Raw genomic sequence first — 26225 nt, forward strand, 5'->3', positions numbered from 1 at the left:
ATGAAAAAATCATGCTTTCCCTGTGTGAACCATGGCACTGGTTAGCCAAATAGTAGATGAGGAAAATGATAACATTAATTCAGCCAATAAATGAAAATGAAATGACAGGATTAGAAAACTACCATATTATGACCCCCAGTAAATCACTGGATTTAGGCATTGAATATCAAATGCCACTGACAATGAAGAGCAAAAGTCAGGCATTATGTGCTTCCCGGTGAAAGAACACACACCACTACCACCTAGATTTTCCCCAAGGAACTAAACCCAAGTCAGATCAAATCTCTGGATTCAGCTGTCACTTTTTAGGAAGAGAGGTCAGCGAACATGTTGAACTGTACTGTGAGTGTGCAGTCAGCAAAATCCACACTGGGGGTGTTCTAGTTTGCTAATGCTGCAGGAATGCAAAACACCAGAAATGGACTGGCTTTTATAAAGGGGGTTTATTTGGTTACACAGTTACAGTCTTAAGGCCATAAAGTGTCCAAGGTAACACATCAGCAATCAGGTACCTTCACTGGAGGGTGGCCAATGGGCATCCAGAAAACCTTTGCTAGCTGGGAAGGCACGTGGCTGGCATCTGCTCCAAAGCTCTGGTTTCAAAATGGCTTTCTCCCAGGACGTTCCTCTCTAGGCTGCAGTTCCTCAAAAATGTTGCTCTTAGTTGCTCTTGGGGTGGTCATCCTCTCTTAGCTTCTCTGGAGCAAGAGTCTGCTTTCAACAGCCATCTTCAAACTGTCTGTCATCTGCAGCTAGTCTCAGCTTTTGTGCAGTCTTCAAAGTGTCCCTTTTGGCTATAGCTCCTCTTCAAAATGTCACTCTCAGCTGCACTGAGTTCCTTCTGTGTGTCAGGTCATTTATATGGCTCCAGTGATTTTATTTAGACCCAACCTGAATGGGTGGGGTAACACCTCCATGGAAATTATCCAATCAGAGTTGTCACCCATAATTGGGTGGGGTGCATCTCCACGGAAACACTCAAAGAATTACAATCTAATCAACACTGATATGTCTGCCCACACAAAATTACATGAAAGATAATGGTGTTTTGGGGGACACAATACAGTTAAACTGGCACAGGAAGGAACTCTAGGTCAAATGGCCTGGATTATTCAATAGAAAAATTATAAGGAAAGAAAGAGATGGAGGGGGAAACCCATACGCTAAAAACAGACATAAAAAGAAATTGGCAAGACTTACTTCAGTGGCTAGAGAAGCACACTTTGTTGATAAAATCATAAAGAAATGCAAGGAGGTTATAAAAGTCAGGATAGTAGAAGGAAATGATTATTATAAAAGTCGGGAGAGTGGTTATTTGTGGAGGGAGGCAGAGGCTGCCATTGAGATGGGGCACGTAGAGAGGCTTCTGGGTGATTGGCAACGTTCTATTTCTTGACCTGATATGTAATGAAAAGTACATTCACCTTATAATAATTCATTAAGAGATTAATTTGTCTTGTGTAGTCTTTCTGTATTCATGTTTTATTTTACAATTAAAAAACTATTTCTGAAGATAATACATGAATGTGGTAAAATATTCAAATAGTGGAAAAATTTACACAGTAAAAATTCAGTCTTCCTCCCAAATCCTGTCTGCCAGTCCTCAAGTTTTCTTCCCCATATGTAGCCACTGTTACTTCCTTGTTGTGTATCCATTCAGAGAGATTCTATGGATATAAAATCACAAACACACACACACACACACACACACACATTCCCTCTTTTTAAAAGCTTAAATTGTGGAATACCATGTACATTTTCTGCCCTTTGATAATTTCACTAAATATTTTATTTTGGAGATTGTTCTCTCTTATACAGCGCAAAATTTCCTACAAATTTTAAAACAGTCCATATTTAGGCTATAACCAACATATTTTAGCTGTAAATAGCAGTTTAAGTAAGCAGGTACCTTTTCTAAGAATATGCTCTATTAAATCAGTAGATATGTTTCTAATTTCTCAGTGTGGAGATACCATTCACATTAATGTTGAAGGTCAACATTTTTCATAAAGTTTAAAATTTACCTGTCGTTTTTGTCGCCTGAGCTTTTAGCTGAAATTAACCTGCTCACCTTTTGATTCCAACAAGATTACTCAGGGAAGGGTGGATTGCTGAGTTAGCGAAGTGCTTTTTCAACATTTCCCTCATTGAACTCTAGGGACTATTTTTATGGCAAGTGTTAAAACCACGTACCGATGACTAACCTTTGTGCTTCTTAGTTGATAAGGGCCTGTTTATGATGACAACTTGGATTAAAGGAGACAAATTTACAGGCTTCTACAGCTTTCAGACTCCAATCTTGGGCTAGTAAATGTTTTCTGGGCCCCAAATTATATTATGTTAAAAAAAATAAAATCTTGGTCAGCGTTTTAACTATCTCTTTATTTCCTTTAATATTTTTCTTTTTTTCATGCACATAAGTAGTATTTATTGAGTACCCACCATGGAGTTACCAGTGCTTGGTCCCATAGAGAGCCAAGGAAGAAAGTACAAAGATATAAAGGTCTTACAGTCTTGCTGGGGATGCAAGATATTTACACATATAAAGCAGCTAGCAATTAAGATAGTATTATAAAAGTATTATATATATGTGTGCTTTAGTGACTCAAAAGTCATAATATATGAAAACACATATAAATATATGCAATAAAAATGTAAATATACATGTATACCAAGTAGTGTGGCATGGAACAGGCAAGGTACAGTATGGAAATCATGTGAAAGGTCAGTAAGCAAAACGGAATTGGAAAGAGAAGTCAATCTGGTTGTCAGTCAAGACTGTGCTGCAGAAAACTCTCGAACTGAGTTTTCTTTTTCTTTGGAAATAATTATAGACTCACTGGATGTGGCAAAAGTAGTATAGAGAGGTCCCATGTACCCTTCACTCAGCTTCCCCCAGTGGTAACATCTTATGTAACTACAGTCTAATATTACAACAAGGAAGTTGACACTGGTACAATCTACAGGTGGAAGATGGAGTTGTGTGTTCTTTTAAGTCAAAGGTGAGGTGGTTTCTAGGTCTAGCAGCCCATTTGAGAGGCATACACATGCACACCTGCTAAGAGGGCCTGGCTTATTTGGCTGAAGATTCAGAACGTAACAAAGGAGAGGTGTCTACACAAACAAGGAGCACAGGCAGCCCTTCCCTTGGCTTCCCCAATGGGATTTGAAGCTACCACTGACACCTTCAGGTAGGGTCCTGCCCAAGTCAAGAAAAGAGCCCAATTCCTACTAGGCTGCAAATCTTTTAAACCCTGGGATTCCACCATCATTCTGGAAGAAGTTATACTGAAAACGCTGCACTTCTGTTAAGAGAATGTTGGCAAACATTTACTTATTTACTTCTCCTAGTTCTTGAACTAAATCTGGTAACAGCAAGGTCTACCCTCAATAAGGGGAGGAAGAAGGGCCACTAAGAAATATATTTCTGAAATACATTTTTTTCCGATACTGAATTTGGTCCCATGATCGTGTTCACACATACATTTCCATTTCCTCAGAGATCCTCAAACTGCAGTGTTTGGCCTTCTTGGGTCTTCTCTGTGCTGTCCTAGATGGGACTTTAAGTCTATAAATACCTATGTCTTGTCCATTGGATATAGTCAGCAATCTATAAAGAGTGCTTGCCTTCTATTGTCTGCTTATCTTGATGATGAGTTGCGTTATTTGCAGTTATCCTCTCCTTTTGCGGGTTTTGATTTCCACTACACTATTACAACTTTGTAAAATATTTTAGGGGAATGTGATACTAATAAATGTGAAATATTTCCTGTTTCTCCCTGTAGATACAATCATGCTGACCTAAGCATACTAATGACATAACTAAAATGCTTCCATTTGCTTACTCTTCGTGGGTTTTTTTTTGTTTTTAAATGAGAAATTCTGAGCCAGTAAAATATAGATGCTTAGCAATTTACATCTATTTCTTGATAAGTTTTAAAGCAAGAGAGGGTGCTTTGAAGCAAGGATGATATTTTACTAAAGAGGATGAGATAATAAGGCTGCTATATTAATTTAATCATATTTGGTTAAATAAATGTTTCTTGCCTGCCAGACCATGTAAATACTGGGTGATGCAAAAATGAGAAAGAAGTAGTTCCTTTCTTCACAGGACATACAATCTAATTAAAGCAAAACAAAAAAAATGATGACAGTTTTTAAATGCATATCTCTTTTCTGATTGCACACAGGGAGGTCTGTAGCATTCAGAGATACCATTGTGATTGTGAGGGACCTCATGGCTGAGTTGTAGGAAGGCCGGTGTTGGTGTGAAAGGTAAGGTGACTGTGTAAATATGGGCACTCTTGAGAGTAAAAGAGGGTGCTATTAATATTTATGATGGTGTGAGAGGCATAGACTGGGTCTCTTTTGGGTGAAGGGGAAGTTATAGTTAAAAGATAGGACTTAGTTAAAAGATGAGACGTAGCAGAATTTCCATGAGTCTAATTGGTAGGGACGTGTCTTAGTTTCCCACAGCTGCTGTAACAAAGTACCACAAATTGGGTGGCATAAAACAGAAATTATTGTCTCACAGTTCTGGAGGCTAGAAGTTCAAAATCAAGGCATCAGCAGGGTCATGCTCCCTCTGAAACCTGTATGGCAGAATCCTTCCTTGTCTTTTACTAACTTCTATTGGTTTGCTGGCAATCCTTGGCATTCCTTCGCTTGCAGCTGCAGTACTTCAATCTCTGCCTCTGTCATCACATGGCTGTCTTCTCCCTGTGTCTGTCTGTGTCTCTTCTTAAAAGGATATTGGAATAGATGACTGCCCTACTCTTTTATGACCTCATCTTAATTTAGCTATTTCTCTCAGAAAGGTCCCTATTTCCAGATAAGATCACATTATGAGATATTGAGGGTTAAGACTTCAATATAACTTTTTGGAAGACACAATTTGACCCATAAAAGGATGGATAGTAGAAGCTTGGCAGGAGCACCACAGCAGAAGAGATTGTTGCAACTGCATGCTTAGTGGACACTGCCTTCCTATTACACACACATGATCAGGAGGCAATCCTATTTAGACATTAACAACATAGGATGGATTGGGGAGAGGGAACAAAATGGGAGATTCTTAGAGAGATAGAGCCTTCTAATTTGGAGGATTGTTAGCATTCCAGGATTCCTCTTTCTAGGTGGGTCTGGGCAATAAAGACTGGTCACTGGTGGCACAGGGCTCTTCAAGTGGCAGCTGACTAGAGCATACTGAGCTCTGGGATGCCATGTCTGGGAGGTGCCATAGATTAGCCAATTTTTAGCATGTAAGTTGATGATTTTCTCCTATGAGACTTGAATTTTTTTTACTCAGGAAATTAAAGCTACTTTTTCCTTCTCCCACCTCTAAACAAATTTTATAGTGCATAGAAAAAAATTCATGAATTCTATTCTGAGTTCTGGTGGGGGAAATGTCTTGAATTAGTTCAAAGTGTTTGTAGTGACAAAAGTTTTTGGACATGGTCAAGACATTGCATATAAAACAGATCACCTGTCCTTTCAACATCTTATGCAGACAAGAATTTAGAGAGAGGAATATGCATTTTGCTTTGCCTAGGTATGTAAGGGACTAGATAAGGAACCATCAGGGCTTCATGTGCTTATGGCATGCAATCTGTGTCTTTGCAGCACTATTGGGAAAGATCAATAGGAAACTTCATCATTATGATACTATGTAGATTCCATGTTGAAAATTTCCAGAGGATTAATTTCATTCTTATATTGTTATTCTTTCTTCATTCATCTTGTTCTTCATAAGTGTTCCGGTTTGCTAAAACTGCCAAAATGCAATATACCAGAAACAGATTGGCTTTTACAATGGGGGTTTATTAGTTCACAAATCTACAGTTCTAAGGCCATGAAAATGTGCCAATTAAGGTATCAAGAGTAAGATCCCTTCTCTGAGGAAAGGCTGATGGCATCTGGGGTTCCACTGTCACATGGGAAGACACATGGCCCGAGTCTGCTAGGCCTCTCCTGGGTTTAGCTTCTGGTTTCCGCGGCTTCCTCCAAAATGTCTCTAGGCTTCTGTATTTGCTTCTCTCTTGGCTTCTCCTGGGGGCAAACTCTGGATTACATATTTTAGCTTCTCTCCAAAATGTCTCTCTCAGTTTCTCTGATCTCTCTCTCTCTCTCAGCTCTCTCTCTCTCTCACTCTCTCTGAGCTCTCTTACAGGATTCCAGTAAAGGATTAAGACCCACCTTGAATGGGTGGGGTCATATCTCCATGGAAACAATCTCCCACCCACAATAGGTCTGCCTCCACAGGAGTGGATTAAAAGAACATAGTCTTTTATGGGGTACATAATAGATTCAAACCAGCACAGTGAGTTTAGGTAAACTAGTGGTACACATTTTTCCTTGGCAAAGAAGGAAACTGGCATCCTTATGAGTTCAGCTAAACAGCTATTGCCAAAACAAAATTATCCTAAACCATGGGGTTAAGATGCGCCAGGCTATTCAATTCAATGAATAATAAAACGTAAAAAATATAATAGCATTGGTACCAAAATTTTGGCTCACAGGATTTGGGAAATAAGTAAAATAAATGTTTTATTAATCAGGAAGAACAAATGATCAGGAAAAAGTGTAACATGGAAATTTAGGCTAATCTTACATCATTCCAAGACATATGACATTTTCATTCTTAATTAATTTAAAAAAATTATAAAAGTAATAGGATCATATGACAGAATACTTGTAAAAGAGAAAAGGAAGAAGGAAACACAGGAGACACATCTTCCCAGTTGTTTTCTACAGTTTTTTGCCATAGTTGTATATCTGTGGTACAGGCATTTTCCAGCTCCTTTTTTTCACTTTGCATAAACTTCATAGTTAATTTCCAATATTAGGTTATACAATTTTGATCTGAATACCCTATTTATAAATATGCATCTTATGCAATGTTATTTTGGGGGAGGGGTGGCCAGAGTTCTAGATAACACCTTTCTGGGTCACAGAGTGTGTCGGTTTGGCTATATTACGTCCCTCAGAAAAAGCCATGTTCTTTGATGCAGTCTTGTGGGGGCAGATGTATTAGTATTGATTAGGTTGGAACCTTTGGATTAGGTTGTTTCCATGGAAATGTGGCCCCACCCATTCAGGATGGGTCTTGATTAGGTCACCGGAGTCCTATAAAAAGAGCTCACAAACAGAGGGACCTCAGAGCAACTGAGAGTGAAATTTTGGAAGAGCTGCAGCTGAGGGACACATTTTGAAGACTGCCATTGGAAGCTGACACTGACACTTTGGAGAATGCCATTTTGGAACGCAACCTGGGAGCAGGCAGATGCCAGCCGCATGCCTTCCCAAGTAACAGAGGTTTTCAGATCCCATCAGCCATCCTTCAGTGAAGGTACCCTGTTGTATTGATGCCTTACCTTGGACACTTTATGGCCTTCAGACTGTAACTTTGTAACCAAATAAACCCACTTTATAAAAGCCAATCTATTTCTGGTGTTTTGCAAAATGGCATCATTAGCAAACCAAAACACTGGGTTATGAGGCCTTTTATGACAGCATTTTGTTCTTAGATCAGTGAAGCAGTCTCCATTTTACCAGAATCTAAGATAGCTAAATATATTTTATGGTTGAATTATATTAATTCTGAATTTATTATTTACACATAACCACCTTTTCTCAATAACATTTGGATTATTTTACCTTCATAGATAATACAAAAATGCTTGGAATTTGAATTTTCCACCCTGAAGTAAAACACATGCAATTTATTTAGAGAAAGATATAATCTAAAGATTTCATCAGCACAGGAAATGTAAATGTGAACATTCCTTTGCAGTGCAGACATATAATTGTACTGAAAGTTGGTTAGAAAAAATGTGTTTTTTTTTTTTGCCCAGCATTTGTAAATACTTTCACTGAAGCAAGGATTTTAAAAATGACCTAAGAACAAAGTAAAAACCCTCCAGTCAATGGATGTTGAGGTTGTTTGGAATATGAGCTCTGAAATCATGGAAAGACTGTGAGCCTTGGGGTCAGACTGACTTTGGAATTCCAGCTCTGCCACTTACTCATTCTGCAGTTTGGGACAAAGTATTTGGCTGTTTGGAAACTCAGCTTTCTTATAAAATGAGGGATAATGATGTATTAAATAAAATAAGATTAAAAAAAAAATAAGGCTCTTAGCAAAGTTCTTAGCACACAGCGAGTACCCAAAAAGTCATCATTTCTTCCCCCATTTATTTATGGCACACATTGATAATTTTATGCACACATTGATATTCAGGAGGAATATTCAAAATATTTAAATTTTAGTCCAAGGTACTCTATGTACAATTCTTTTTTACAACTTCCTGTGAGACTTTACTTATTTCAAAATAAAACGTTGAAAAAGAAAAAGTGCTAGAAACACGAGTTAGGAATGAAGTGTTCAATTAGTTAATTTCTTCTGGTTCAGTCATTTATCTTTTCCATTCCTCAGTTTTCTCACCTGAACTGGAAAAGCCCAATTCCTTAAGCTACTAAATAGAGCAGTTGTTTCATGGATGAACAACTGTGGTTCAACATGTAAAGAGAATATAATAGCTTGAACAGTATGTCCTCTCAGGTAAATTAATCAAGACAAAGGTGTAAGGTTTAAAAATTTAGAACTGGTATACATTTACTGTCAAATATATACATACTGAAAAATAATATACATTTCCAGTCAAAATATATATATACTGAAAAATATTCTAATATATTTATATATAAGTAATAAAAGCCAAGTTTTGATTCATGCAGTCACTGAACAAAAATTTTAGTGAATGCCCACTATTTTCATGGTGTATGTAGAAGAAACAATGAAACTTTGCAGACCTGTGCTCAAAATTTTCCAGCTTCACACCTTACTGGCTTATGAGACTGCTGGTGTGATGACAATTTCTAAATTTCCTGGGTCCCTTTGCAGAAAAAATTGAGGAAAAAAATGAGAAAGTAAACTGTTTTCATTATCCACTACTGCACAGCAAATCCAAATTTAGTGACTTTACAATCAATTTATTAGTTCTCACGATTCTGAGAGTTGTCTGGGTGGTCCTAAGGGTTTGTTTGTCGCTCCAAGTGGTCTTTCTTTTTCCAGGACAATGGTCTCAGGGCTGTGCTCAAGAAGGGCAAAGGTAGAAGCTGCAAGGCCACTTGAGGTCAAGGCTCAGGAATTTAAACCATGTCACTTCCACTGTATTCTATTGGTCACAAGGCCCGATTCAAGAGGCTCCACCTCTGCATGGGTAGGGCCTTGCAAAGGCACTAAGTGCTGTGCCTTTGGGATGGGAAGAATTTGTGGTCATTAAACAATCTACCCTCTAAGTTTTGTTTGTTTTAAAGATGCTGAAGAAGAAGGTATCTATCAGCGTGCCTGGCACTTTGTTAGAGGCACTCAACTAATTTTAAGACCCTCCTTCCCTTCAAGGATCATTCAGAGTTGAATGTGAAGGTGCAGTTATACAGCTCTTATGTGCTTAGGCTCATTTCAGTGTTTAATGCTCACTTTTAAAGAGCACTCATAGCTGCCTGAAGATTGTGCAACCATCTTGTGTAATAAGATGACCAAGATCTGAATTTGAACTTCAGATAATGATGATTAGTTTTTAGTATGTCTTCCCTTGTTACAAGTTCTGTGTGTATTCTTCTAGATCTTTCCAGTGCATATTTCAACATATATAACTTTTTTTTTTTTTTTTTTTAAAGGCACCATATTTTTTACTACTAGTTGCTACTTTCCCTTTCCATGTCTGTACATTTAGATCTAACTAAAGTTGCATAGGTTTCATGGTATGGACATACTACAGTTTATTTACTTGAATGTTCCCTGAAGCCTGTTTGGATTATTAGCAATCTTTCTTCATTACAAAGGGTGCTATTTGTATTTTTGTATATTTCAAAGTACAGTCAGTCCTAGGGCTGGAATTGTGGTGCCTATGGATATGCTATAAATCCAGGTTGCTAAAATGCCTTCAAAAAGAGTACCATTTTAAACTCCTACCAAAAGTATTTGAGGGTTCTTATTTCTCCACCCTGCCAACCATAAATATTTTAATCTTTGATATATGACAGGAGAAATATCTGTTTTCATGGAAAATACAGAAACAAATTTGGAGTATACTCCCATAGAAGTAATAAATAAGAGAAAAAAAATATTCAGCAAGCAGAGGACAATATGTTGTTTCCTTTCAAAAGGAAGTTTGATCTGCAGTACTTTAGAAGAACGAATGGATACAATTCAAACTTAACACTTAGGGATTGAATAGAAAGGCTGAAAACAAAAACGGCTACACAGGAATGGACTGGAAGGGCTGAATTTTATCCCTCATTACCTGCAATGCACCTTTATGTGACTTCTTTTTTTTTTAGGATTTTTTTAATTCATTTTATTGAGATATATTCACATACCATGCAGTCATACAAAACAAAACATACATTCAATTGTTTACAGTACCATTATACAGTTGTGCATTTATCACCAAAATTAATTTTTGACATTTTCATTACCACACACACTAAAATAATAAGAATAAAAATTAAAGTGAAAAAGAACAATTAAAGTAAAAAACACTGGGTGCCTCTTTTTTTTTTTTCCTCCCCCCATTTTTCTACTCATCCATCCATAAACTAGACAAAGGGGAATGTGGTCCACATGGCTTTCCCAATCACATTGTCCCCCCTCATAAGCTACATTTTTATAAAATCGTCTTCAAGATTCAAGGGTTCTGGTTTGTAATTTGATAGTTTCAGGTATTTACTGCTAGCTATTCCAATTCATTAGAACCTAAAAAAAGTTATCTATATTATGCATAAGAGTGCCCACCAGAGTGACCTCTCAGCTCCTTTTGGAATCTCTCTGCCACTGAAGCTTAGTTCATTTTCTTTCACATACCCCTTTTTGTCAAGAAGATGTTCTCCATCCCTATGTGACTTCTTAAATAATAAGCCATATCTTTAAACTTCCCCTACTTGCCAATGCCCTCTAGGCCTATCATAATTTCCATTACTCCTTTCAGATAACAGTGCATTTATTTTATTTCCTTTCTGCTTCTGAAAGGAAAGTGCTGGAGACCCAAAGAAGGGCCATGAACCAGAGATGATAATATGCCATAGAAGAGATGGGTTGGGTTAAGGTTTGCCATGGTGTTCTTTCTTCTTCTTCATGCCAAGAAATAGAGCTATTTATTTCTCAGTTTTTTTTTGGGCTGTCCAGAGAGATTGAGAAGCATTACTTGGCAAAACCCCCTGTGCCAGTCTGAATGTATTGTGTCTCCCAAATGCCATTATCTTTGATGTATTCTTGTGTGGGCAGACGTTATCAGTTTTGATTAGATTTCTTTGAGTGTTTCTTTGGAGATGTGCCCCACTCAACTGTAGGTGATAACTCTGATGAGATAATTTCCATGGAGGCGTGGCCCCACCCATTTAGGGTGGGCTTTGATCAGTGGAACCAAATAAATGAGCTGATGAGCAGGGGCAAGTCAGTGCAGTTGTGAGTGATGCTTTGAAGAGGGGCTACAGCCAAGGGGAACACTTTGAAGAAAGCACAAGAAGCTGCAGATGAGAGACAGTTGGAGATGGCCATTGAAAGCAGACTCCTGCTCTGGAGAAGCTGAGAGAGGACAAATATTCCAAGTGCAACTAAGAGTGACATTTTTGAGGAACTGCAGCCTAGAGAGGAACGTCCTGGGAGAAAGCCATTTTGAAACCAGAACTTTGGAGCAGATGCCAGCCACATGCCTTCCCCACTAACAGAGGTTTTCCGGACATCATTTGCCATCCTCCAGTGAAGGTACCCGATTGCTGCTGTGTAACCTTGGACACTATATGGCCTTAAGACTGTAACTGTGTAACCAAATAAACCCCCTTTTATAAAAGCCAATCCATCTCTGGTGTTTTGCATTCTGGCAGCATTAGCAAACTAAAACACCCCCCAACAACCTTTACTACCCCCCCCCCCCCATAAAGAAAACCAAACCAAACCCAAATCCACACTTGAAACAATTTGCTACAGGAGAAGAATGTATGTATACGAAACTACTTTTCAGTGGCCTCTGATTATTGGGATTCATTAAGATCTTTCTATGTTAAAAAAAAAAAGTTGCTCCCATTTTTCTCAACTGAAAAATAAGCTGTTCGTCCTCCATTTTGAAATCATTAGGTTTACTGTAAATCCTGTTGCAGCACCTTAAGATCATCTTAAATCAAGACTCAAACACTGACAAATGGCCAATTGGAAGGCTTGAAGACCTACCAGACCAGGGAGAAAGGGAGGTCAGAGAAAGAAGAAAACACAGGAGAAAAGAATGGGAAGAAGACGACAGGGATGAGGTGACTGAGAAAATAAAGCATTGTTTACACAGATGAGCATTGGTGGCCAGGAACTTTTGCGTTTTTGATTGTTCATCCTCCTACGAATTTGTGCTCTTTGCAACTGGACAATGCCTTATTCATCTTTGTATTCCCACTGCCCAGCAGGAGGATGTCTGACAAACAGTCTGTGTTCAGGAAACACTTGTTTGGCCAGAATCAATCTATACTAGATGACCAATGGACATTCTAAAATTTAAATGTCATGCCTAGCTTCTGGGAAGAGGCATATTTGTGGACAGAAGACTTTTATAGGTAAGATTTGCAGTTGACTGAGGGACTTGTGCAACTTCCTGGGCTCCACCCCAGAAATGCTGATACAAGAGGCCTGGATGGGGAGCAGGGAGCCTGGCATCTGTACTTTTGAAAAATACCTAGGGTGTTTGTGATGCAGCTTTGGAACCAAAGGTTACATGTAAATTAAATGAGATGCCTTAAGCTCTGGAACCACCCTGGTATTATAGGCTCCAAACACCTTAAAGCTTGATCTGAAAAGAAAATATGACCATCCTAACATGTATGTAAATCTACCAGAGAGATAAGCAAGATGAGGTAGTCACAGTGCACCAAGATTCTTAATCTTGGGTTCCAAATGCCCACTTTTCTCCATGGGTCTGCAGAATTCAGCGAGCTTCCTTTGGGGTGCTTCCAGACTCTGGCTCTGAGAGAGACCTAATGGGGAAAACGTTTGGAGAACACCAATCAAGAGAGACTTATCTGCCTCAGAGAGGCCTATGAACCTGTTAACAGTTTAGGGATCATTAACTTTTTGAAGGAGATGGAACAAAGAGAGGAAAGGAGAGTAAATGTGTTGATGTTAAAACAATAACAACAAAATGCCACTACACACAGATGTTCAACTTTTCCAATAAACAAAGAACCTTCCATTAAAACCCCACTGAGAAGGGGTGGGGGGAGGAGGAAGGACCTATTAACTCTATCTGCAAATGTGAGCTCACTGGGCAGAAGTTCAGAATGGACCAAATGAGTAAGTGCCCCTAATTTAAGTCAGTCACCAGGAATAAATGGCTAGCATTGTTAATTACAACACTTGTAATGCAACATCTCTTTGCCTGTGTGCTTTGTTTCACCTGAGCATTCATACTGGGATCCACCCATAATCACTGGGCAGAGGCCTTAATCATGACTGCCTAGCCTGGAATCCCTGCAGAAAAATAAAAGAAATAATGAAAGCATCTGTCTAGTACTGTACCTTTAAAGTACACTAAGTGATTTCCCTTGTTCAGTATAACCCCATGAGGAAGGTGGGTTTATTTGCTATGATTCCTACTGCATAGATGAGTAACATGAGGCCCAGAGGAGTCATTCGACTTGCCCATTATCTCATAGGTAGTAAAAGCATAGTTAGCTTAAACCTCAGGTGTTCCGACGCCATCATATTAACAATAACCATACAGTACCATAAAATATGTCTGTGATGAACGTGAACATCTCATTCAATCCTCACCATACTCCTTTGACCCAAGTAAGGTCGGAATCACCTCCTTTCTACATAGAAGGTAACTGAGGCCAAAAGGTATGGTGACAAATCCACAGGGCTGTAAAAGGCAACGTGCAGAGGTGGAGCCCTCATCTTCTGACTCCACAGGTCAGAAGCTCAGACAAGGCTTTGGTAGTGGGGTCTGCAAGTCCAGAATGCAAGCACGACCTGCTGTGGAGCCCTTACAGGTATGCTCGCTCCGAGAGCTCACAGCAGGTGGGGCAAAGGGGCTTAAGGCGATTCAACAGTTCTGAGCCCAAGGCCCTGAACGGCTTTGGGTGGAGCCACGCACACAAGTATCTAACAAGGATCTAGAATAGCGAGGACTTACAAAACACAGACTTTCATGTCCTCTGGTCTCCACCCGAAGATAATTATCACATCTGAAGTTTCGACTAACATAGGGTACTCTACTACTGAGCAGGTCCCGCAACGCCCGTTCTAGATGCTGGAATGGGGCCAGCGCGGAGGTGGTGTCAGAGCGAAAACCTAACGGGGCTAGGGGTTCAGCTTAGGGCGGAGGGGCAACATTCCGGGAGTGGAGGCAGCTGGCTGGTTCCGCTGCGGGCGGACGAGAGAGGAGAGTTCGGAGTTGGCTCGAGGCGGGAGCGCGGAAGAGAGAAGGCGCAGTTGTGAGCCGCCAGGTCAGCCGCGTGTCCCTGGGCGAGCCGGCGGCTGGAGAAGTGTCCTGGCTGCTCTGTGAGCTCAGCGCCGGAATCCGAGCGCGATGAGAGTGCAAGTCAAGGTAAACCAGAACCCCAATACTTGACGCTTCGTCTGCTTCCTTGGCGCCGCCCAGCCTCGGGTTCTCCGCGAGGGTTCCTCCAAGACTACTGGCGCCGAGCGCGGCAGGAAGCTCTGGGGACTTGGAGAGGGCGGGCTCCCCCTCCTGCCGCAGGGAGATCGCAGGGGAGCCTTGGGAAAGAAGTGAGTTTAGGAGTTAGGGAGAGAAGAGTAGGATCTTGGCCATGCCTTGGTCTCTTACAAGGCGGGCAAGCATCAAACTGATGATCACTGGCCTATTTTGTCTGGACTTGCACACACTGTGTGTGAATAACAAATGCCATTTACTGAGCACATTGAGTTTCAGGCATTGCACAGGATGTTTGACAAATGTTAGCTCATTTCAGCATAGTCTGATTGTTACATTCTCAGGAACCAGACTACCTGAATTAATATCCCAGCTCCACCACTTAGCAGCAGTGATCCTGGGCAAGTTATTTAACCCCTGCACTTCGGTTTCATGTTGGGAAAATGAGAGACTAACATGCAGTGCACTTAAAATAACAATGTTTTAGCAGCTTGTAAAAGTTTGCTGTTATTTTATCCTGTCAATCACTCTATGAGGTCTCTGTATCCTCTGAAAACTCCCTCCCTCTCCCATCCAGTCCTGTCTGCCCCACTTTGGTTTACATATGAGGAAAATGAAGCTGAGAGAAAAAGAGTTGAGAGTTGAACATAGGTTAGTGCTTTAAAACACAAAGGGCATAGATGTTTGTGATCATTTGTTCTAGGGAGAATGTGGATCCCCTTAAATGCCAAAGTGGGAAATGGGTTCTTCAATTGCTTTCCCCTGTATACAAATTTTGATGTATCATTTCTCATCTGCATTAGATTCTTCCACAACTGATAAAGATTTAGATATTTTGGATTGGCAGGCATTCATTTTCTCACCTGCATTTGGCTGTCAGAATCTGTTTGACTGTTCTCAGAGGTTGCAAACCATTTGGGATGGGATTCAGCATGAGCTTCCTTTTTTGGGAGAAGACTGAGCATTAGTACTCCTGGCTAGTATTAAACTTGTCTTGATGGACAAGGGCATGAACAGCATTTGAGTTGACTGCACACCCAAAAGAGAGGGGGAAACAATCAGGCACTATAATGGTGATCTGTCACAATTTTGGCCTTATCTTGCCTATTTACATTTCTCTCCTGACTAATTTTGGGGGGCAGGACTTCTATGCCAAAACTATCAAGCATTTAGCAAATACTACATCTGAAATGTGCCTTGTCTCTTTTTCTTTCTCTTTTTTATTTCTCACTGAGTTTTTAAATCATGAGTTTTCAGTATAGGCTAAAGAGCCAAATAATTTCAGAGTGACTTTTATCACACTTGTGGTAGAATCCTATAGTGTTGGAACAGAAAGTGGCTGTTCTACCTGTACCTTATTTCAGAAGCCTACATGGTGTTGATCTCAGTGGTTCTCTTTTCCTTTTTTTTCTATTTTTTAAAACTTTTTAGTTTTTTTGAAGTTTACATACACATAGTTCAGAATCAAATAATTCCCTAAGAAAATTTATTACTAAAAGCAGCAGAACCCTCTATCATTTCCTGATTTTTGTCTCTTTAAGCTAGTTGATGTTTATTCATGTCTCTAAATAATACTTTTATTGCTTCTTCTTGATTTTTCAGTATGATCATCATGTATTGACTTTTCAGCTTGGAATATGAGGATTTAGCTTTCTTTTGCCTTCTTGTCCCTACCTGTCCTTCCTGTTCCATCCATCCTCTGAATTTATCTCATAATTTTTGGTTAGGTTAATATTTAATTAGGTTAACATTACTATATGCCTCCCTAAATGCTAGTAAGAGCCAAGTTATGCAGTGTGCTATAACTACTTTCGCTTTTCACTTTTGTTTTCCCTGGAGTTGTCTTTCGGTGTGTGTTTCGGTTTACTAAAACCACTGGAATGCAATATACCAGAAACGGTTGGCTTTTACAAGGGGGATTTATTAGTTTACAAATTTACAGCTCTAAGGCCATGAAAATGTCCCAATTAATGTGTCAACAGAACGATACCTTCTCTGAACAAAGGCTGCTGGTATCTGGGGTTTCTCTGTCACATGGGAAGGCACACGGACAGCATCTGCTGGTCCTTCACTCCCGGGATTCATTGCTTTCAGCTCCTGGTTTCAGTGGCTTTTTCTCTCAGCTCTCTCTGGGTGTTTCTCTCTCAACTCTCCCTCTCTCTCTCTGTTTCTGCCTTTTATCCTCTCCTAAAGGGCTCCAGTAAAGGATTAACACCCACCTTGAATGGGCTGGAACACATCCCAATAGAAACAACTTAACCAAAATGTCCCACCCACAATAGATCTGCCCCCACAGGGATGGATTAAAAGAACATGGCCTCTTTGGGGGTACATAACATCTCAAAACTACCACAGTGCATGTTTGCAGAGTTTGCTATGGAATTTTCATGAATTTAACCACAAGTTATTTGCCAGTTGTCCAAATTTCCTCCCAAGATGGTCTGGTACAACATTGATTTTAATCACTTTTATCATCTTAAATGTAACTTTCTGACTTTGATGTTTGATGCACAGCTGCTACTTTGGGATCTCTCTTTACCATCATCTTGGGGATTCTGTGCACCTCTCTTTTGTATTACATCTTGTTCCCTGCATCCCATGTCTTCTTTCTTGGATTTTACATCAGTTTGGTGAAGCACATTCTCTAAATGTAAGGTATATTGAATTAATAAATTCTTATAACAAATCATCTTTCTAAAAAATTTCTGTTAACAAATAAGAATTCAAACAGAAAACCCCATGTTCATCCTTTATCTACCCCTTCCTCAATCCAGGGCTAATCAAATTGTTACCTATTTGGACAATATTATTTAGGCACACTCTGTTATATCCATATGTGTTTTCTTATTAAAACTTTTTATTTTGGAATACTTTCAAGCTCACAGGACAGTTACAGAAATAATACAAACCCCATACAGAGAACTCCAATATTCCCCCATCTTTTCAAATACCACATCTGCCAATTTTAACATTTTGCCACAATTGCCATATCATTCCATCTATCTGTCCCTCAGTCAGCCTATCAATCCATTTATCTATCCATCTATCTGTCTGTCTATGTATTTATCAAACCATTTTCTGAATAGTTGGGTGTAGGTGGTGTACATCATGCTTTTGAACACTTAATACCGTGTATATTTCCTAAGAACAAGAATATTCACTTATGTAACCACCTTAAATGTAGTTATCAATTCAAGAAATTTAGCATTGATATAGCTTACAGTCTATTTTCCAATTTTTTCTTATGTCCCAATAATGTCCTATTGAGCCTTTTCTCCTCCCTTGATAGATCCTGTCCATGCTCATGTATTGCATTTCATTGTCATTGTCTCTCTGGTTGCTCTTTTTTTTCCAGTTATGGGAACAGATATACAACATAAACTTTCCCATCTCAATCGCTTCCAAGCATACTATTCAGTGGGATTATACATATTTACAGTGTTTTGGAACCTTCACCACCTTTCATTACTAAAACTTACCCATCTCCCCAAACAGAAACCCTACAGCCATTATGCAATAACTCTCTGTGGACCCTGCCCCCTGCCCCTGGTAACCTGTACTCTAATTTTTGCCTCTATGAGTTTGCATATTCTCCAATTTTTTTTTTGTAGTTACCATGGGGCTTATATTTAATATCCTAAATCTATAACACTCTCATTTGCTTAGATACCAACTTCACTTCAATGGTATGTACAAACTAGGCTCCTATACCTCTTCGTCACCCCATCTTTATGTAGTTCTTGTCACAAATTGCATGTTTATGCATTATGAGTACAAAATGAATGATCTATCATTACAGTTTATGCATATGCATTTTAGATCCTGTAGGAAGAAAAAAGTGGTGTTACAGGACAAAAATATCATAGTACTGGTATTTAAATTTACCCATGTTGTTAACCTTACGAGAGATTTTTATTTCTTCATGAGGCTTGAATTTATTGTCTATTATTTTTTCCTTCCAATTTGCAGAATTCTCTTTAGTATCTCTTGTAGGGCTGGTCTACTGGTAACAAACTCCCTCAGCTTTATTTCTCTGAGAATGTCATAACCTCTCCCACATTTTTGAGAGAAAGCTTTACTAGATATAGATTCTTGGCTGGCAATTTTTTTGCTTTCAACACTTTAAATATGTCATCCCACGGCCTTCTTGACTCCATGGTTTCCCAAGAGAAATTGGCACTCAATCTGATTGTGTCTCCCTTGTGTGTGAAATATTGCTTCTCTATTGTGGCCTTCAGAATTCTTTTTGGCATTCTACTCTTTAATTATGTTATGTCACAGTATGGGTCTATTGGGGTTAATCCTGTTTGGAGTTCATTGAGCATCTGGGATATGTACAATCATATCTTTCATTAAATTTGGGATGTTTCAGTCATTATTTCTTTCACTATTCCTTCTGCCCCTTTCTCTCTTTCTTGTCTTTCTGGGATTCCCATGATGTCATATTGGTACACGTGATGGTGTCCCAAATGTTCCTCAGGCTCTGTTCACTTTTCTTCATTCTTCTTTTTGTGCATCAGATTGGATGATTTCAAGTTCACTCGTTCTTTCTTCTGCAAGCTCCAATCTGCTGTTGAACCTGTCTAGGGAATTTTAAGTTTCTGTTTCTGAGGTCTTCAGCTCTGTTTGGTTCGTTTTCATAATTTCTATCTTTCTGTTGGTATTCTCTTTGTGTTCATCTATTGTTTTCCTCATTTCCTTTGGTTCCTTGTCCATGGTTTCCTTTAGCCCTTTGAGCATATTTAGGACCATTTTAAAGAAAGTCTTTGTCTGGTATGTCCCAGCTCTAGTCCTCCTTATTGATGGTTTCTAATGTTTTAATTTTCTTCTTTGCTTGGGAAATCACTTCCTGTTTCATAGTATGTTTTGTGACCTTTATTTGAAAACTGGACATTTTAATATTTTAATGTGTTATCACTGGAATTGAGACTCTGAGGCATCTGTTCCTTAAGCTTGTATCCAGTTAGTGTTATGGCAGAGGTTTCCCTGATTGCCAGACACAAACAAATACATAAAAGAAAAGAAGGAAAAATAGGAAACACCTTTTTCAGTCTTTGCAGATTGACCTGTGGGAGTGCTTTCCTTTAGGGCTTATCCATTCAAAGAGTTTAGAGAATAGCTTTAGGCTAAAGTGTGGGGGCCTTCCTGATCCTTTCTACACATGCCTCTTGTCTTGAGCATGTGCAGGTGGCCTTGGAATGTCCCCTCTTCCCAAGGGAACAGTTTCCTCATGCTCCTGGGCACAGCCCTGTACAGGCATATCTTGTTTTTTTGCACTTTATAGATTTTGATGAATTGAAGGTTTATGGCAATCCTGCATAGAGCAAGTCCATTGGTGCCATTTTTTCCAGCAGCATGTGCTCAGTTAGTGTCTCTGTGCAACATTTTATTTAAGATACGTACATTGGTTTTTAGACATAATGCTATTGCACACTTAATACTTAATGGACTTTGGTAGAGTGTAAAACTAACTTTTATATGAACTGGGAAACCAAAAGAATTCGTGTGACTTGCTTTAATGTTATACTTCAATGCTGTGGTACCGAACCTGCAATGCCTCCAAGGTATTCCTGAATGTCCGACAGCCATCATTTCCTTGTCTCTAGTGGCACAACTTGACTGCTCTTCCACAGCATTCTATAGGGGAGTTCCATGAGCTGCCTTCTACCCACAAGGCAAGTTCTGGGATGACGAGTGCCTCAGGCACCACCAGACAGATTGGGCCAAACATGCACATCCCCAGTATGTGCACAAGGGTTACTCTGCTCCCTCCTGAACTAGGACCAGGGATCTGCACTGAGAGTATGGCCCCATCCATGCTGAGCTAGTGAGGGGTGTGGTGGAGGGGCCAGCCAGGGTGCCAGGAGATCCTACTGCTTTTTTTTTTTTTTTTAAATTAAATTCAGTTTTACTGAAATATATTCACATACCATACAGTCATCCATGGTGTACAATTGGCTGTTCACAGTACCATCATATAGTTGTGCATTCATCACCCTAATCTATTTTTGAACATTTTCCTTACACCAGAAAGAATCAGAATCAGAATAAAAAATAAAAGTAAAAAAGAACACCCAAATCATCCCCTCCATCTCACCCTATTTTTCATTTAGTTTTTTGTCCCCATTTTTCTACTCATCCATCCATACACTGGATAAAGGGAGTGGGATCCACATGGTTTTCACAATCACACTGTCACCTCTTGTAAGCTACATTGTTATGCAATCATCTTCGAGAGTCAAGGCTATTAGGTTGCAATTTGATAGTTTCAGGTATTTACTTCCAGCTATTCCAATACATTAAAACCTAAAGTGTTATCTATATAGTGCGTAAGAATGTTCACCAGAGTGACCTCTCGATTCCATTTGAAATCTCTCAGCCGCTGAAACTGTATTTCGTTTCATTTCGCATCCCCCTTTTGGTCAAGAAGGTGTCCTCAATCCCACAGTGCTGGGTCCAGATTCATCCCCTGGAGTCATATCCTGGGTTGCCAGGGAGATTTCCACCCCTGGGAATCAGGTCCCATGTAGGGGGGAGGCCAGTGAGTTCACCTGCAGAGGTGCCTTAGCTAGAGAGAGAGGGCCACATCTGAGCAATAATGAGGTCCTCAGGGGGAGACTCTTAGGCACAATTATAAGCAGGTTTAGCCTCTCCTTTGCAGTAACGAGCTTCATAAGGGCAGGCCCCAAGAGAGAGGGCTCAGCACATCAAACTGCCAGTCCTCAGTGTTTGTGAGAACACAGCAACAATTCAGGTGAGGAAGTCCAACACTTCCACATTTTCCCCCAGCTCCTCAGGGGTCCCTGTGTATATATTTTTATTCTCCGCCCAAATTACTTTGGGATGTGTTGCTATTTCACTCTAACCTATACAAACCTACTATCTCACTTTCTATTCAAAGTTCCATGTAATTGTGGTGTTTGAACCAACTGACTATAGAAGCTATACTTTTAGAAAATATAGATCCTGCACCAAATGAACATTTCTTCCCTTGGTCTCACATGGAAGTTGAAGTTTTAACACATGGTCAGTTTCAACCTTTACCCTTTGGCCCTATTCGCCCTGGTCTTAACCAGAACTGCTTCATTCATATCTCTAATTGAAGTCTGGGCTCTTTCTCAGTTTTTTTTTTTTTTTTTTTTTTTTAACAGTTGCTATTTGCAACTCTCTTTGTTTTGTTTTGTTTAAACCCTCTTTTATAACTGCCTTCTTGGTCATTTCACGGTCTCTTCCTTATGGGTATAATATAGTCTCATCTTTCAATACTGACGTTCATAATTCATATCTGCCGAGCTCTAGCTCTGAATTTCAGGTGTCACACAGATACCCAGCGTTCCAGAGACCAATCAGATTATACACAAAGGGATCAGCATCTCAGAGTTAGGAGATAGCCATTACAATTCAGGAATAGATTTGACTGCTGTAAGAGCTCACAGTCTAGGGACCATTACAATTATCATGCCCCTGTTAGGCTGTGCTCTAAGATTCAATTCTGAGTTTACACATTGTCGTTAGTCCGTATTGGGGAGGCATTATGGTGTTTGCTTTTGTTTCTGGTGTGCTTCACTCAAAATGCTGTCTACAGGATCCATTCACCTTGTTGCATTGTCTCACAGCTTCACTCCTTCTCAGTTCCTACTGCTTTTTAGTAGCCTTTTCTTGATTTGACTCTTGCCCTGTTACTGCAGTCCTTTAAGTGTATCCTGAAGCTTTGAGAAAGATGTTTCTGCCACTTCTTGCTGGTTGTTCAATGCTTTTGTGAGGGGAGGGAGCCCTGAACAGTGTCTCACTGTGCCATCTTGGTGGGGGAGGGGGCTCTCCTCCACTGCTCTTTTAAAGGGCCATGGAGATTTTGTAAATTGAATTTTGCAATTATCTCAAGAAAGAGAATTTTTCTCCAGAACAGATTTGCCTGCTTATTAAGTAAGTCCACAGGGTACTTCACAGATCACAGATCCTTGGCCGGGAGCAGTTAATTTTCTCTCACCTTTGTCACCACTCTCTGTGTCTGCCTTAGAGTAATTTAAACAAAACAAAACACCAGTCTTGGTCAAGCCTTATCTGGCCTCAAAAGACTCAGTGGTCCACCTGGCAGTTTTGTTCTTTGACCTGCAGGTCAAGCAAGGAGATATTGTTGGAAATAAACTGGAGAAGATGATCCAGAGGCCTAAAATTTAAAATGCTATTAACATTTGTCAGAGTTTTTAGGGCAGCCTTAAGAAAGGCAAACAAGATGAGAGTGGTGGACTGCTATCAGATTTTTTACAGATTGGATCTTAAGTTTTGAAAGGATCACAGAGGCAAGCCAGTAGGGCTCATGTTTTGGTCTCTTGGGCTCCTTTAGCCACTGCCCTTAAAAAGGAACCCATATTCTTGAGAAGAAACTTTTACTGTGGAGACATCTCAGACAGAAGTTGTGTCTTGCTGGCCAGCCCTCGAGTTCAGCAGACAGTGAGTGTGATGAGCAGGGTTGGTAGATGAAGGAGGAGGAACCATTGACCCCAAGGAAGTACTTCTGGATTAGTCCTCAGTGTTAGGTCTGTGGAATCCTCAGTGTTGGGTCTCTCTGGTCAGTTTAACTGCAGGAGACAGCGGCTGTAAGGTCTAGGAGGGGAGGGAGATTTTGAGAGCACTGGAATTCTATTATTTTGTTAGTTTTGATCTCTGACATACAGATAATAGTAGTTTTTGTGGGCTGGGTTTGTAACTGGAAGTGGCTGAGGTCAAATGTTCCTCCTTACAATGCAATCACAAAATGTTATGAGCATTTGAATGACACATTCCCGAAAAAGAAAAGCTGCTCTTTGTTTCGTTTTGTTTAAACACTGTTTTATAACTACCTTCTTGGGTCATTTCAAGGTCTCTTCCTTATGGGTATAATATATTCTCATCTTTCAATAGCAGAAGAAATTAACACAGAAGAAATATCTTAATAATTAAAACCCAGTGAAAATGGAAACCTGCTCTCTAGTTTGGGTCCTTAGTGCCATTGAGAAAGGCATTGGGTGGCAGCTGTGGACCCCTCTCCTTCCTGTATTGCATTGAACTTGTAGTCTCTAAACAAGAACATGGGAACTTTGAAAATCAAATGTAACCACAAGAAATAGAAGTTGGGACATTTTATCCTAGCAAATAATGTTTTGTATTTGTTGACTTCTTTCATTCACAGGACTCTCAGTATCCCACTGACAGTTTTCTGAGTCTCAACTTCCTGGACCTCTCTCTTTCTATAAAACCACCATTTTCCTCCTAGAATTTTAGGGGAATTAGATCATTCTGGGGATATGAGATTTTTTTTTCCGGAATAAAAAATTGTTTGTACCCTACCCTAAATCTTTTTTTTTTTTTTTTTTTTTTTTAAATCTTCATTTTATTGAGATATATTCACATACCACGCAGTCATACAAAACAAATCGTACTTTCAATTGTTTACAGTACCATTACATAGTTGTACATTCATCACCTAAATCAATCCCTGACACCTTCATTAGCACACACACAAAAATAACAAGATTAATAATTAGAGTGAAAAAGAACAATTGAAGTAAAAAAGAACACTGGGTACCTTTGTCTGTTTGTTTCCTTCCCCTATCCTAAATCTTTTGAAATTTAAAAAGATTGAAAAGATTTAAATCTTAAAATAGGATAAAAATCTTAAGGATTAAGATAACAATCTTAAATTAAGATAAAAGATTTAGGGCAGGGCCTGTTCTTAATCAATTATTGGCGGATGTCCCTTGGAAAAGAGTCTCTGAAAATGGCATCCTAACAGAAACAAGTTTGTGACATCCTCAGAGATGCTCTGTGGTCACAGATATTTGGGAAAAAACGGACAGTTTATCTCTTCAAGAAAATCATAATACTTGGATGTGTTTATATGGCCACAAAACATTTTATTTTCTCCTATGTAATACTTTTGTTCTGCAGAATATACTTTAGAAAACACTGGGGAAATGCTCGTTTGTGAGCCCAGCTCTCAGCTAGGCAGTGAGGATGCTACAATGAACAAGACAGTTCCCTGCCTATACTATGCTTCGAGTACAGTGGGTCTAAGTAAGTTATGACATTAGGTTAGGGGCTGCTCAAAGCAGATACCATGAAATGGGTTGGCTCTTAACAATGGGAATTTATTAGCCAATAGTTTGAGGCTGTGACAATGTCAAATCAAGGCATCATCAAGGTGATACTTTCATCTTGAAGACCAGCTGTGGGTGAACCTTGGCTCCTCTGACACATGGCAAGACACATGGTAGCGTCTGCTGGTCTCTCCTTTCTCTTCCGGGTTTCGTTTCTTTCACCTTCTTGCTTCCATGGCTTTCTCTCTCTGTATTCGTCCCGTTTGTAAAGGACTCCAGTAGGAAGTTTAAGACCCATCCTGAATGAGGTGGGTCACACTTTAACTGAAGTAGCCTCATCATAAAGGTCCTACTTAAATAGATCCACACTCACAGGAATGGATTGACTTTAAGAATATGCTTTTATGGGGTATTTACAGTGTCAAACTACCACATGGGGTAAACACAGAACCTTCAAGAGAGTACACGGAAAGAGATTCAGATTCAAACTTGAGAGTTTCCAGAAAGTTTTTCTGGAAGACATGACATCTAAATTGGTGGAGAAAGGAGTGTGGTGGAGAGTTGTATGAAGGCCTGGAGGTGAATTCAGAGAACTGGAATTGTTCAGTTTGTTGAAGACGTAGAATTTGAGGTTGGAAGGGGCAAGAGATGAGACAGGAGAGGGGGCAGTGGCTAGATTATTCATTTGACAAATATTTAATGAGCACCTAAAATCAGTAGGCAGTGGGCTGTAAACCTTGTGAGGGACTTTTGAACTCCTTCCTGATGACAATGGGGAGCCATTGAAAGGTTTTAGGTGAGAATAACTTGATTGTCTTTTCACTTTAAGAAGATTATAGGCCTTTTTTGCAGCGAATGGATGGAAGACAGGAAAACTGAATGCAGAAAGACCAGATGGGAAGCAATCCAGGCGGGAATTCATGGTAACTTTAACTAGGGTAGTGATAATATAGATGCAGAGAGGTTGGCAGATACAAGAGCTGTCTAAGAGAGAGAATCAGTAGTCCTTGGTGCTTGGAAGAATGGGAAGTAAGCATGGGGAAGAATCAAGGATGCTTTGGTTTCCTAACTTGAATATCTGGGGATATTGGGGAACACTTAGGGAATACAGGAGGAAGGCAGGGTTTGGTAGGAGAAATGAGGTATACAACTTTTCACAGGTTAAATTTGTAGCAAGATGCTCTCTTGTTTCTTATTAAACCTGGTGAGGTAGTTAGAGCAGGTTTTATAGACCCAGGTGATAGGTGAATCAGTGCACACAGATGAAATCCTATAGTCAGTGGGCAGTAAAAACAGGACCATACTCCTCTAGCTCTTTTTCTGCTTTCCCTTTGGTATAATCTGCTACCTCTCACATAAGAGGTGACTTTGGTAAATACATAATCAGAAAACCAGAGCACTCTTTTCCCTTTGGTTGAAGTTTTCTGGTCTTCAGCTGTCTTTGTTGCTGTTCAATGTTCACACGATTACAAAGTTCTGCTGGAGATAATTT

The 26225-nt window shown here is 39.7% G+C and overlaps 1 protein-coding gene across 1 annotated transcript in view; it reads left to right on the forward strand.

Moving 5' to 3' along the window:
• Nucleotides 1-14533: 14533 nt before the first annotated feature.
• Nucleotides 14534-26225, forward strand: part of TRPM6 (transient receptor potential cation channel subfamily M member 6) — a 146904-nt gene continuing 135212 nt past the window's right edge. Inside the window, exon 1 of the mRNA XM_037797533.1 lies at nucleotides 14534-14591. Coding sequence (XP_037653461.1) covers nucleotides 14574-14591 — 18 coding nt within the window. The 5' untranslated portion in view covers nucleotides 14534-14573. The remainder of the gene's footprint in view (nucleotides 14592-26225) is intronic.

The sequence above is a fragment of the Choloepus didactylus genome, chromosome 10 (genome assembly GCF_015220235.1).
Source record: "Choloepus didactylus isolate mChoDid1 chromosome 10, mChoDid1.pri, whole genome shotgun sequence".
NCBI classification, from domain to species: domain Eukaryota; kingdom Metazoa; phylum Chordata; class Mammalia; order Pilosa; family Megalonychidae; genus Choloepus; species Choloepus didactylus.